This window comes from Sapajus apella, unplaced genomic scaffold (genome assembly GCF_009761245.1).
Source record: "Sapajus apella isolate SASKATOON/1434 unplaced genomic scaffold, GSC_monkey_1.0 scaffold4, whole genome shotgun sequence".
Taxonomy (NCBI): Eukaryota; Metazoa; Chordata; class Mammalia; order Primates; family Cebidae; genus Sapajus; species Sapajus apella.
Genome location: NW_022436944.1, coordinates 10,134,151 through 10,149,353, shown reverse-complemented (window position 1 = coordinate 10,149,353; position 15,203 = coordinate 10,134,151). Strand labels below are relative to the sequence as shown.

Genomic DNA, 15,203 nt, shown 5'->3' with positions numbered 1-15,203 from the left:
GTTGATAGAGATCACATACTAACCAAAGTCTGTAGCATGGAAAAAAATTAATGAGAATATTCATAAGTGAGTGTTGTTTATACTGCTATCAAGAAGGATAATTGTTGGCTAATGTGAATATTACATACTTGTATTGGAGAATAGTAGCAGCACTAGGCAGTATTGTACTGATTCCCGACCCTCACTGCACTTTAAAAATCACTGGAGGAGACTTAAAAAGAAATACCTAGGCTCACACCCAGGAATTTAGATTATTTGGCTGCATCGAGATAAAAGTTTTTTGGGTGATTCTCATATGTAGACAAAGTTAAAGACTACTGAAATATTGCCTGCATTGTACTTAAGCCCAAGACATGAAGTGAAAAATTTGTGAAATTCAGAAGTATCCTAATGTATTCTTTTGTGTAATATTAGAATTTGTATTTTTTGTTTGACAAATTTTTTTTTTTTTTTAAGAGATGGGGTCTTCTAAGACAAAAAACATCTGACTCAGCAATACCATTACTGGGTATATACTCAAAGGAATGTAAATCATTCTATTATAAAGACACATCCACACATTCATTGCAGAATTATTCACACAATAGCAGAGAAATGGAATCAACCTAAATGCCCATCAGTGATAGACTGGATAAAGAAATGTGGTACATACACATTGTGGAATACTACGCAGCCATAAAAAAGAATGAGATCAAGTCCTTTGCAGGGACATAGATGGAACTAGAAGCCATTATCCTCATCAAATTAACATAGGAAAAGAAAGCCAAGTACTGCCTGTTCTCACTTACAAGTGGGAGCCAAATGATGTGAACATATGGACACATAGAGGGGAACAACACACGCTGGGGCTGGGGCCTATTGGAGGGTGCAGGGTGGGCGGAGGGAGAGGATCAGGAAAAATAACTAATGGATACTAGGCTTTTACTTCATTGATGAAATAATCTGTACAGCAAACCCCCACAACATATTGTTGTGGGGCATTGCTACCTGTGTAACAAGCCTGCACATGTACCCCTGAACCTAAAGAGATAGGGGGCTTGCTATGTTGCTCAGGCTGCTCACAAACTCATGGGCTGAAGCAATCCTCTAGAGTAGCTGGGACAGTAGGCACACATTACCATACCTGACTTGATAATTTTACCTTAAAAAACAAAAAAGTCAGTGTTTCTGTTTTTTGTTATTTCTTTCCTCAGCTCACTCTTAGATTGTGTAGTTGTAAAATCACTAACATTTAGTCAGCTCTAAAGTTTAGGATTTTTGATATCTTAATATTTTTGAAATCTAGATAAGTCTCAAAATTGACAGCCAACCCAACAGGAGTAAATTGTGACATGTTGGAATGTGTCCCTTTGTACAAGATAGCTATTTGCAACTCTAGAACTGTAAATTGTTGAACTGGAGCTCTAATTGCCACTGAAAGTACCTTCAAATAACATTGTAGTGCATCATTGAAATAAGTTAATTGTATTCAAGGAAAATTTATTGTGAGCATTCATTCATTTATCAATTCCAGTAAGTCCTAGGCTGCATGTTAGGTGACTATAGCACTTTAAAAACTAGGAAAAATCACAAAACAGGTCAGAATTTTCTAATTTGAGAGAAATTGATATAATAAACTAATATGTCATGAATGACTTAACACTCAAATACAAATATATAAGCTTCCAATTGACTTTCAAAAGAACTTATTTAACTTCTAAAAATTCATAATTCAGGTAGGAAGAAAATGAAACTATGAATAAAATAAAATGGAATGTAGACAAATCCTGGTATTATTTTACATGTCTTAAAATTCTGGAAGTTCTAGAGATTAAGAAAATGAATGTGATGCTGTTTGTGATTGTCATTAGCTGACAGTGATGCAGAATAACTTAGACTCTTAATGAAAAGAGGACTTAGGGAATTTAGGTTTTCATTTTATGCCAAGTGATTTTTTTGTTGTTAGCTAGTGGAACCACTGTTAGTAATATTAAGTTAACAATTTTAGAGCTTGAACTAGAAAAGATGTTCTGAGGCTGGGCGTGGTGGCTCACACCTGTAATCCCAGTACTTTGGGAGGCTGAGGTGGGCGGATCACCTGACGTCAGGAGTTGAGACCACCCAGGCCCACACAGTGAAACCCCGTCTCTACTAGAAATACAAAAATGATCTGAGCGCGGTGGCACATATCCGTAGTCCCAGCTACTCGGGAGGCTGAGGCAGGAGAAGTGCTTGAACCCGGGAGGCAGAAGCTGCACTGAGCTGAGATGGCACTGCCACTGCACTCCATTACTGTAGCTTGGGCAACAGAGTGAGACTCTGTGTCAAAAAAAAAAAAAAAAATTATATATATATATATATATATATATATATATATATATATATATATGAGATGTTCTAATGGTGATACCGATAAATTTTTAGTTGGTTCAACTTTTGGGCATTTTGTAAATTTATAAATTAGGCAATTGTGTTTGTGTGTTATTTGTATGTGTAGAATTCCCCTTCATACCCTATTATACTGTAATAAATCTGCTAAAGGGTTACTTTAGAATCATTACCTGGTTGGATTACGGTCACATTTGTGAGCCTAATCTCACTAATGAAAAATGTGTTTTAGTGGCTCACATCTGTAATTCCAACACTTTGGGAGGCCACAGTGGGAGGATCCCTTGAGCCTAGAAGTTTGAGACTAGCCTGGGCAACATAGAGAGACAAATAACCAGCTGGTGTGGGACATCCTGGGATAGATAATCATTTGCTTCCAATGTGAAGACAGCCACCCTATGAAGGTCAAACAAAGAAAAAAAAGGAGAAAAGAAAAACGCCTTTATGGGGATGAGGACTTTGAGAAAGCTGCAACTCTAGAAAGCTGAAACACCAACTAAATGCCCTTTTCTAGTCCTTAACATGACACTAAAATATTTATTAAATATCACAGGACATTGAGTGTACTATTATAATGCTCTTAGGACTTTGTTTGAACATCATTTGGGGAACTTCAGTTATAGAAATTTATCACTTGATTTTGGCACAATTTAATCATTGTGGATTCTGATAATTTATAAAAAGTATATCTTCATTATCACATAGATGGGAGAGCTGATGTGTCCTTTAAATGATTGTTTGCAATGCTTCCAAATACTACAATTCTTTATTTCTTATATGTGTTTTTAAAAATTAAGACTGGATTTTACTATGCTGCCCAGGCTGATCTTGAACTCCTGGGCTTACGTGATCTTTCTGCCTTTGGCCTCCTAAAATGCTGGAAATGAGCCCAACCACAAGTGTTTAAATCAGTAACTTTTTTTAAGAGATGGGTCTCCCTGTGTTGTCCAGGCTAGTTGTGAACTCCTGAGCTCAAGTGATTCTCCCACCTCAGCCTCCCAAAGTGCTGAGATTACAGGCATGAGCCATCAGCCGTGTTTTTTTTTTTTAATTATACATTTAAAAAAAAAAAATTAAGTGGATTTGGGGAAGATAAATGCAAAGCAAAGCGTTTTAAGTAGAAAAATATGTAAACTAGATCAGCTTATTTTGTATGGTTCATGCCTTTAAAATTTTCTCTTTAGTATAAACTTTTCTGATAATCTAATGGTAGACACCTAAAAGTAATGTTTTGATACATTTTAAGGTTGATGTTTCCTAATCAATTACTGGCTACCAAACCTGGCTCAAGGTTTTTAGACACCAACATAAGCATTCCATTAAATGATACTAATTTTGAGAGGCAAGTGATGGCAACATTTCCTGGATCAATTCCTCCTGCCTTAAGGATACTCCACTGAATTTGATTATGGTACATACTATGTTTGCTTTTATAAATTACTTAGGCCAACACTTGGTCCAAGTTGTCTTTGTAAATGAAAATTATAAATATTTAATGTGCTTTCAGTTACATCCGTATTTCTTCTGATGGATGTTTGCAGACAGCTTTATCTGGTGAGACATTCTATTATTTGTAAAATTTAAGTTAAGCAATATTACCATTTCATTTAATTCCAGTTTAGCACAAGTTTTTCCTTTGTATACAAATCTCCACAAGAGCATTTAACACATTTCTGTATTTAGAAATGTAAATATGTATTTAAAAGTAGATAGCAAATTAAAAAGGAATACTTGCTTGAAATCATAAAATATAATACAGTTTCTTTTAAACAGTTAATTTTCTTCCTACAATTTACTTTCATTGAAAGTATGTTATCATTGTTTACATACTAGATAGAAGCAATTTAGCAACATAAAATATATTAGCTATAGTATGTTCAAAAGAATGAGATGCAGATTCAGAGATGAAACCATCATTTTTTGCAGTTTTTAAAAAAATGCTGATCCCATTGCAGCATACACTAATTATCCAGGCTTTACATTTTAGGGCTGAAACCCTGAAGAACCTGAGGGTGACTGTTTAGCACGGAGCAGAGTTCAGGTCCATGTGCTTCCAGAATTAAAAGCTAAAGCAGACCAATTGAGAAACAAACAAAAAACCAACATCTTTGAATTTTTGAGTTTTTACTTGTAATCATAGGCTTTCCCATATTATTAGAATGTCTGTACCTTAGCTATTTTACCAGGAAAATGCTAGTACAGTCACTTGTTTAGAAGCTGGAAAAATAACATTTTTTCTTTTTAGAAATTACTAAGTTCTGTTGGTGCTACAGCTGATCCTTCTTCAGTTCCAGAGGCTTCTTCTGGTGTCTGTAGCTCTTGACAGTGGTACTTCACTTTAAGTGGTTTGCCAGGGTACCAGACCAAGTGAATACGACAGGGAATTATTTCCTAGGAAATAAGAGTTATAAAATATTATGATCTGCAAAAACTTACGGTAAAAACAATTCTACATACAATTTTATGTTTTACCTGTGTTGATAATTCATGAAGTAGAACAGTATAATCAAAATCAATTGTATCATCATTAGTTTTCTAGAGGGAGAAAAAAGAGTTAGTATAATAAATATGGTGGTATTTGGTGTAATAAATATACAATACATTCTTATTTTGAATGGATGCCTTGACTCTCCTACTGCCTTTTAGATTTCAGCCTCATGGTTTTTGGTAGTATTTTGCTTCAAGATATGGAAGTCATTGATCCTCATTTTTGTCTTGTCACTGAGTTACATGAAAACCTGGTTGAATGTCTATCACTTTTTCTCTTTAATATTCATAGTTTCTGATGGAGACTGAGTCTGTGGAGATAGGGAGATTCTTTTAACAACCTTAAGGATCTAGATACTGTATATGCACCTCAAGCTGATATATTAGCCCTGATATAACAGACGATAAGACAAGGGGAGAAACAACTAGTAATTCTAGAATGCCTACCATGGACTAGGCTCTGTGTTAGGCACCTTCTACATGTTCTCATGTAATTCTCCTTTACGATCTATGTATTATGAGCCTAGTTTTACAGGAGGGGTAATTTGAGGTTACAGCTAGGAAGTGACAGATGGGAATTCCAACTCAGATCTACTGACTCTAGCACCCATATTCTTCATATATACTACATGAATCTATACCACACTGCTTCTAAACCCAGTGCCTTAAATATTTTTCAGTAGGCAGGCAGTTGTCTTTACCTCTTTTATTCACAGTGTTTCTATACATTTTACTAGTGACTAAACCAACTCCATATTTTCTTTTTGACATTTCCTTTAGGTTGCTTATCTGTTCACAAGTAAAAATGGAAGAGAGAACATTTTTTAAAAATAATCCCTCAATTTGGTTTATAATTTTAGTCTTCCTACAATGGAGTACTCCATTTTTCTGAGAGAAAGAGAATGAGTTACTTAAAAAACCTTTTTTTTCTTTTCTCTTTCCTCCTTTTCCCCTGTTCTCCCCTTCCTACTCAGCTCTTTAGATATGGAATCATAACCTTTACTTTCCCTTTTACCAGATACTCCCTGCATGGCAAGCTTATGTATGTGCTCACTCTAAAGCTCGAGAGCTGGAACTCTCTCCCACCAGGAGAAGGCACCTCAGTTAGGACCATGAGGGAACTCTGTCTAAGTATCTTGAGACAACGGCCAGCTTACAGTCTAGCTCTGCCCACATGGCGCCAGCTCAATCACCCAGTAGATAAGGTATTCAAGCCAGTCACATAGACCCTGCACCTGCTCGCTTCTTCCCCTGCATGCCATTCATGCCAAGTCCCCCTTTAAAAACCCTTGCTTTTTGTCCCAAAAGGGAAACAGTACCTTAAAGGCAGGAGCCTGTACTTATTCCCCTAAGCTAGCTTTGGGATAAAGTCACTTTATTTATACCAGACCTCACATTTGTGAATTGGACTCTGCAAGCAGCAAACGACTAAACTTGTGTTTTCGATATATTACCAGGTTTGTGTTAAGACTACTAAAGAATACAAAAAAGCAACCCCCCTCAAAAAAAAAAAAAAAAAAAAAAAAACACACACACACAGTTTTGTCTCCCCTTTGCCTACACTGATGAAGATTTTTACAAGCCATGAAATTTCCAGTAGGTGAGGAAGTCTGGAGGGAGAAGATAGAGGAGAGGGCCTGGGTAAATCAGAAAGCAACTGCATCTTCTGTCTTCTTGGCAATACTGGGTAGGTTTCCCTCCTGTCTCACAATGTACCCACAAATGTTCAGAGCAAACATCTGAGGCACAAGCAGCAAAGTTAGAGAATTCATGAGAGAAGATTCAGTGTCTCTTTCATAAGGGAACAGTTACTGGAGGTTCCAGTGATTAGTTTGGCATTGTCACTTTGAGGATATGTTTAGCCTTGTTTGACCTCCATTTGGTGGCTATCTTGACCTTGGAAGGAAACAGTTATCTATCCCAAGATGTCCCACACCAGCTGGATATTTGTCTCAGACTTCTGTGCTGTCTGTACTATTTTTCAAGTCTTGACTGTTTATGATATATTTTTATAATTTAAAAATTGGTTTTAGGCTGGACATGGTGGCTCACACCTGTAATCCCAGCACTTTGGGAGGCCAAGGTAGGAGGATCTCTTGAGCCCAGGAGTTTGAGACCAGCCTGGGCAACATAGTGAGACCTCATCTCTATTAAAAAAATAATTGTATTTATATATATTGGTTTTACTTGTATACTTAAAATGTTTTTTTGAGAACAGTGTCTTATTCTGCTTTTGAAAACGACATTTCTGAAGGAAATCATGGCAGTCTCCAGTGAGGCAAAAAAGAGGCTGGAGCTTAAAACAAATGTTAGGATTCCAGCCCCATTTGACAAACTATTTTGCTAAAAGCGCAAAAAGAGTATTACCCATTTTTAAATACAAAAATGTGAGTCATGATAATGCTTGGAAAACCCTGTATCATTTAATTGAGAACTTCCTCAGTAAAGTTATTGAAACATCCCCTTACATTTGTGTTTTTATAGATTCCTCCTCCTTTAAGAGGAACCACCATTAAACCAAAACAAAAAGCACAGCTTATTAAAAAACTGCAGAAGAGGACATTGTGCATTGCAGGCTGGCAAAGTATGCCAGGATTGGACTGCCTTCACTAAGTCAAGCTCTGCCAAGAAGTCGTTTTTAATATTATTCAGAAATTATCTTTTGGCTTCAATTCAGATCATCATAAATGCCAAATCTTGTAGCCCAAATTGATGATGATTTGTTGTTACATTTCCTGGTAACTCGGCACTTAATCTTGTTGGAGACAGACTGGAAGTGTTTTGTTTGTTCCCTTTTGCTTGCTCATGACCCAACCCACCCCATGCCTCTCCACCCTACTTACCCCAAAAGAGAGAGAAGACTAACAGAACCAGGGTGGTTTTAGTGGTGAGGAAGTAGGCTTAAGTTAGTAATAGAAGTTATAAAAAGTAGATTTCAGTATAATAGATAAAGTAGATAAGATGGCTGCTTATGTAGCTTTGGCTAGTGGAGACTTAGGGTGAAGCCGAGCTGACTGATAGTGATGTGCTGCAGGCTAGGTAGTTTGGGCTGCTTACAAATCTGGTACTGATTGACAGGAGTTAGAACAATACTCAGCTTGATTTTTCTCAATTCATATTAAAGGCTAAAGATATGGCCTTATCATATATCCCTTGTTCTTAGCACAGTCTTCATAGTATTGGGAATGACATCTATTCTTCAGTTCTAAGGAAAGAGTTGTGCCAGTAAGATGAGTTATATATTTGCATTTCAAACCTTTTTTTGCAGTCTTCCCTCAGGCCTTGTTCATTTGGACCTGTGAGTTTATAAGCTTGTACTTCATCACACAATTGCATTAAAAGGTGAAATTACCCTGAGTATCAAGACAGTAATTCCCATCCAGAAAGTTTTTGGAAAAATTATAATCTTTATACCTTTTTTTGAGCTACCTTGGGCTAAGAGCACTGTTAAATACAGTAAGAAGTTATTCTTCAAAGGTGTAGCTTTTTTAAGTTTCCTTATTCTTTATTCCCTGCTTTCAAGGCCAGACTTCCTTACTATCGCTGTCTCCCTGCTCTGGTCACAGCAAGCAACTTCCCAGCCAGTCCTTATCTATAGGGCCCACATTCTACTCCCTCTGCAAATTACCCCTCCTGCCAGAATAGTTTCTCCCACCGAAACTGTCCTTGCCCCTAGTGTAACCCCCTCTCTGCACCCTTCAAATTAGCTAACCAGGACCAGTTTAGATTGTGTGGTCCAGCTGCAGCCAATGGAGACAGGACACAGTAGTAGAAACCCATTGTGTTAGAAATAAAAACCTCTTGCTTTCCATTGTTCATGGTGCTCTTGCCATTGCTCTATCTGTGAGATGCACCCTTCTATGGAAGTAAATTTGCCTTGCTGAGAAAATTTATGTTTGAGTTCTATTTCTTTTGTAGCACCAAAATTTGTTTCTAACAAGCACCTCCAGTCATTGCTGCCTCTGCTGTACTGGCTTTCTCAGACCTAGTGTCCTGTTGCTAGTTTCTCAGAACAGTATTTAGAACTTCTGCTCATAGGGTATTTTTTAAAATCATTGATTGTTTTGTCTGTTGCTTGTGTTGCTTCTTTTGATCAGGGTCACAGGAGACCTTAGTGGCCACTGAATGGCAGAATTTGAAAAATCTTTGTGGATATGTGCATACTTTAAAAGAACTCTAAGCTGAAATGCATGTCAACCTTGAAACCAAATTTCCTAATTGCTCCGGTGATTTAAATTTGTATTAGTTTCACTTCAGTCTGTTTGTGAGTCCTCATTTAATAGGCCCTAAGAGATGAAGTGATTTGCCTTGGGTGACCCAGCAAGTCAGCTGCATATTCAACTATTATTTATCTAACACCCAAACACCACAGGGGAAAAGTAAAATCTAAAACTCTTACTCAATGACCATTCTCCCTTTGCATTTCTGTTTTTTAACTGTCTAGTTACATATATGTAATCGCTTTCCCACTTGCAGTTTGGTTGAGTGGAGATATAATGGACATGAAAGACTGGTTAGAATGGGAGAGAAATACAGCTGTTATTCTTTTGTGCCCTGGTATGTCCTAGTGGTAAAAATATCTCATATGCAACTGTAAAAGAAAGGGAAACATGTTAAAAGTCCTAGTTTTTCTCTGTTAGCTCAATGTGTTGCTCTATTCCTATTAAGTTTTCCTAACTGTAAAAGAAAGGGAAACATGTTAAAAGTCCTAGTTTTTCTCTGTTAGCTCAATGTGTTGCTCTATTCCTATTAAGTTTTCCTCTCACATTCACTACAATTAGTTCTACATTATCTTGACGCCATTTTCTACACTTAAAACAACCTGTTCCCCCTAACTTTTCAGGTAAAGTAAAACCCTCTTGTTGAGGATGTGGTCATCTTGGTAGATTGAGACTGTGTCAGAAACAGAGATAGAAACTTATCTGCAAAAGAACTAATACTATATCTTGACTTGTTATATAGCGACAATCAATTAGATGGTAATTTCTATTTACAAGCACTCTATAAGGGGGAAAGACGTGTTCGTTTTGATAAGTAAAGACAAAATCTAGGTTTCTAATTGATGTCTATTGTACATGTGGTCTTTGGAAAGCAAACCAAGCTATTTATTTTTGACAAAAAATGATGGTATAATGCTGGGCAAATCCTGTACTCAGAAGTTATTTACTGATTATCCATCCATGAACAAAACAAATCTTTTAAATTGGTGCTTATGATTGGCTCAGCTTGCCTCCCTAATACTCCCAATACCTTCAACTCTCATCCTGCTCTCAGCTGATGGCTTTGCCTCCTCTTTCACTGAGAAGACAGAAGCAGTTAGAACTTCCACAAACTCCTACTTTGATATCTGCCCTCCTAGTACTGGGCCACTGTTTCCTGCTTTCCCTCTAGGTGAACTCTCCGTGTTCCTGATATCATCTGGATTGATTATATCCTCTCTTGCCTATCAAAGATAGTAACTCTAACAACTTTTCCTTCTCTTTCCTGCAATTCCTACTTTGCCTTTCTCTACTGGACTTTTTCTCATCAACATATAAATATGCTGTTACTTCTCCCAACCAAAAATAAGCAAAAAAAAAAAAAAAAAAAAAAGCCCTTTCAGCCCGATGCCTACCCATCATCCAGCTGTAGTCCTCTTCTCCTTCTTTTTACTATTGTTTATTATAGCTAAATTTCTTGAAAGGACTGAGTGTCCACTTCCTCTCTTCCCATCCTTTCCTGAACCTACCCCAATCAGGCTTTTGTCCCACTGTGCCAGTGAGAGGACTCTTGATAAGCTCTCCATTGACTTCCAGTTGCTCAATCAAATGGGCAGTTCTCAGTCTTTATCTTACCTGACTTTCCAGCAGCATTAATACTAGCAGCCAGTCCTCATCCTTGAGATACTTTGTTTTCCCATATCTCCAACTGCTAAAGTCAGAAGTGTTCCATGATCCAGTCCTTACATAACTTGACTTCATTTTCTACACTTATTACCTGTGGCCTCATCCAGTCTTGTCACTTCAAATACTATCTATATGGTGATAACTAGAGCCAAGACCTCTCCCCCAACTTCAGACTCTTCTGTCCAGATGATTATACAAATTCTCTATTTGGTTATAGAATTTAGAATGCCCCAAATCAAGATAATTTCCCTCAAATCTGTTCCTCCTATAAGCTTCCTAAATCAGTAAATGAAAACTCTATCCTTCCGGTTATTCACACCAAAATTCTAAAAATCATCTTTAACTCCTCTCATGTCTGATATCCATATCCAACCCATAAGCCAATACTGTCACAGAATCCAAGTGTCTTTCCAGCTCCATTGCTACCACCCTGGTCCAAGCTACCACTAGGTCTTGCCTAGAATATTGCAATACTTTTTTTTTTTTTTTTTTGAGACAGAGTCTTGCTCTGTAGCCCAGGCTGGAATGCAATGGTGCGATCTCAGCTGACTGCAACCTCTGTCTCCCTGGCTCAAGCGATTCTCCTGCCTCAGCCTCCCGAGTAGTGGGATTACAGGCACCTGCCACCAAGTCCAGTTAATTTTTCTATTTTGAGTAGAGACAGGGTTTCACCATGTTGGCCAGGCTGGTGTCGAACTCCTAACCTCAAGTAATCTACCCACCTTGGCCTCCCAAAGAGCTGGGTTTATAGGTGTGAGCCATTGCGCCCCACCCAATATTGCAATACTTTACTGGTCTGTTCTTAACATAGTAGCCATAATGATCCTATTGTAAGTCAGATCATGTCACTCTGGTAAAAACCCTCTAATGGGTAAGTGAGTGAAAGATAAGACCCTTTGAAGGGCCTGCAAGGTCTTACATGAGCTGATGCTTTCCACTTGCCCCACTCGATTTGATCTGTCTCCCAGCGGTGCTCCCTTTGTCACTCAGTTCTAGCCACAGCAGCCTCACTGCTATTTCTCCTGCTCTCAGCTGATGACTTTGTCCCATTTCACTGAGAAGACCAAGCAGTTAGAATACAACTTCCACAAACTCCCACCTTGATATCTGTCTGTCCTTTTACCAGCATCTGCGCCACTGTTTCCCTCTAGGTGAACCCTCTGTGTTCCTAAGATCATCTGGATTGATCATATACTTTCCTGCCTACTCAAAGACTTTAACATTGCAGCCTCAGTTCCCTCTGACATTTTCTTTCCTTATGGGAGCGGGGCTCAGCTCACTCTAACTTCCCTTTGGTCTCTACTCCAAAGTTACCTTTGCTCAAATTAGCCTTACTTCAGACTAAGTAGTAATTCTATCAATACCCTACATTCCCTTTTCCCTACCTCATTTTTTTGTTTTTCTTTTCTTTTTTAAGAGACGGCATCTCTGTTGCCTAGGATGGAGTACAGAGGCTCATAGCTTATTGCAACCTCCAACTCCTGGATCAAGCAAAAATCCTCCCACCTCAGTGTCCTGAGTAGCAGGGACTATAGGCATGTGCCACTATATCTGGCTAATTTTTAATTTTTTTGTAGAGATGGGATCTTGCTATGCTGCCCAGGCTGGTCTCAAAATTCCTGACCTTAAATGATCCTCACACCTTGGCTAGTTAATTTTTTTTATAGCATTTACCATCATGTGATACATATTTATTTATTAGTTCACTGTCTCTTTTTATCTTCTTTCCCTAGAATTAATGAGGACAGCAACATTGTGTTCACAGTGTATCCTCAGCCCCTGAAACAATACTTAGCCCATTGCAGGAACTCAAATATTTGTTAAAGAAATGAAATGCGATTAAAACTCTTGAAATGCAATTAGAAGTTCACATGAATTCAGTCTAAGGAGACTGCACTGATTCTTGTGGCACAAGCTAATTTTCAAGTTTTTCTTACCCACTGCCTCACACTAGTGAGCTGTGCCAAGTAGTAGCGTGAAAACTGGGTTGTCATTTCCCACATCACATAAGAGCTTCCAAGGAAAGCCAAATCCCAGATGGGTCTCAGAGAGGGATCAATATGTCCATGATTATCTGAGAGAGACAAAAAAAGCACATTTGTATTAATGCATTTTTGAGACAAAATCTCAGAAGCTTCAGATTTGAAATAAGGTTTAAACTTAGTTATACCTGTCATCCCCCTCACAGTAAGACCTTGAGCCAGACGTGATTTATTTGTATCTGTTTCTATGTGACTTTGTGGATTTATATTCTTCAACTTGCCAAACAGTAAATCTATTCTAAATCAATTTAACAGCCATTTGCTGTACTGTATACATGCAAAATAAGAGCTACGAAGCCTGTGTGCTATCAAGCCTATGTCCACAAAGTATCTTGGACCCATCCTGTCTTCCCCAAACTCACTGCCACCACCCTTCATTCCTGGGCTGCTTCTCCCTGAGACCATGGCCACTGTCGGCTACCAAATCTCTCAGATTTCAGTCTCCTCCTTCCAGCCGTCTCACACCCAGCAGCTAAAGTGACCTTTCCACACTCATTACTGAATACTCAAAATTGACATTCAATTTAACCTAGTCTTATTAGTTAAGAAGCATTTTTTTAAGAGACAGGGTCTTGCTCTGTTGCCCAGGCTAGAATGCAGTGCCACAATTATACTTCACAGTAGCCTGGACTCAAGCGATCCTCCTGCCATGGCCTCCCAAAGTGCTGCTGAGATTACAGGTGAGGGCCACTGTGTTGGCCAAGAAGCATTTTTAATTAGGTTGAAAAGTCTGTCACTGTTATTCTCCACCTTGCCTTCTGGTTTAGGTCTACAGTCAGTGTGATGGTGGTCTTTGCTTCCCAGTCTGCCAAAATATCTTTGTGCTTCTCTGATCATTGGCTTTAAAGCTAATCAGTGTATTGGCAGCATCTCTCTCACTTTTGTTTAACACATGAAGAAATCAGGTAGATTTGTTCTATGGCATTATTTTTGGATCTAAAAATCTTTTAAATTTGGCAAACATCTTTCTTAAAACTTACACAATATCAGACACTGTGAGAGGTAGGGATACAATGACAAATTACTGTTTGTGACTTTTAGGAGCTCAGATTTAATGAGATGACTGTTCATGAACCATCATTTTATGCAATTTTGCAGGGATACTATATTAAGGCCTAATAATAGCACAATACATGAGGAATACTAACAAGCTTATTAGGAAACCAATCCTTTTGGGTAAAATAATCCTTGGCATAAATTCTATTCTGTATTGGTAAACTTGGCTGGTTTATACTCTGAGTATAAACTGTCACCAGATATTGAAAGGCCTTGGTTTATACTCTGAGTATAAACCAGCCAAGTTTTACCGATACAGAATAGAATTTATGCTAATGATTATTTTATCCAAAAGAATGCTCAATTCATTGAGGTAGGGAAAAGGGAACGTAGGATATCGATTATAATTCAAGCAGCATTCATTGATTTCTTGGGATCTGTGCAGGATACCAAGATAAGTCCCCACCCTCCGCATGTTGACAGGGTAGGGTTATAGTTGATAGATCCCTTAAGAAGGGAGGATCAGAAAGCTGAAGGACAGCAGGGAAAGGGCAGGTTTCTTTGGGCTGAAGAGGGTTGGGGGAACCTTCATAGAGATGAGATTTTTGCTGCACCTTAAATTGCTGTCATGTGTGTGGGGGTGGGGGTGGAGGTGGGGGAGGAGTGGGGGTCTGAGAGAGAGAGCACATGAAGGTAGGAAGGCACGGGGCAGGGGCGGCCTTAGTGACTGGTCTTGATACAGTGTACAGTATACTGGCACCAGATATTGAAAGGCCTTGTTTGCAGAGCTGCCAGAGCGGGTATGAAGTGTGGCTGAGTAATAAGTGTGGGAAGATGACTTTGACTGCTGGGTGCGGTGGTCTCAGGGAGAAGTAGTTCAGGTGTGGAGGATGGTGACAGTGGGTTTGGAGAAGACAAGATGAGTCCAAAACACTTTGTGAATGCAGGCTTAATAGGAAATGGCAAGTTATTAAATGTTAGGAGATTAGGTGAAAATGACCGAAGTTTCTAGCCAAATCTAGGAGAATAGTATACTGTTATATAAATGTAGGACAGAATGTGGGAACGTTTTGGGTGAAAACAAGTTGAGTTTGTTATTAGGTGAATTAAATACAGTGTCAAGAAAGCCATGAAGGTAGATGACATAAAGTGCTGCAGATAGGCTGGGCACAGTGGCTCAAGCCTATAATCCCAGCATTTTGGGAGGCCAAGGTGGGTGAATCACCTGAGGTCAGGAGTTCGAGACCATCCTGACCAACATGGTGAAAGCCCATCTTCTATTAAAAATACAAACATTAGCTGGGCATAGTGGCCTATAATCTCAGCTACTTAGGAGGCTGAGGCAGGAGAATCGCTTGAACCCCGAAGATGGAGGTTGCAGTGAGCTGAGATTGCACCACTGCACTCCAGCCTAGGTGATAGAGGG

At 38.6% G+C, this 15,203-nt stretch overlaps 1 protein-coding gene and 1 long non-coding RNA gene across 2 annotated transcripts in view; one reads left to right on the top strand and one right to left on the bottom strand.

Annotated features, from left to right (window-relative positions):
• The first annotated feature begins 3,696 nt into the window (after window positions 1-3,696).
• LOC116539392 lies at window positions 3,697-9,229 on the top strand. Its single transcript, XR_004264026.1, has 3 exons — window positions 3,697-3,778; window positions 5,873-6,541; window positions 7,339-9,229. It is a non-coding gene; the product is annotated as an uncharacterized LOC116539392 (long non-coding RNA).
• The window catches only part of RARRES1 (retinoic acid receptor responder 1), a 35,823-nt gene continuing 24,552 nt past the window's right edge, over window positions 3,933-15,203 (bottom strand). The window contains exons 4-6 of the mRNA XM_032262285.1: window positions 12,677-12,813; window positions 4,840-4,902; window positions 3,933-4,758 (exon numbers count right to left, since the gene is read on the bottom strand). Coding sequence (XP_032118176.1) covers window positions 4,609-4,758; window positions 4,840-4,902; window positions 12,677-12,813 — 350 coding nt within the window. The 3' untranslated portion in view covers window positions 3,933-4,608. The remainder of the gene's footprint in view (window positions 4,759-4,839; window positions 4,903-12,676; window positions 12,814-15,203) is intronic.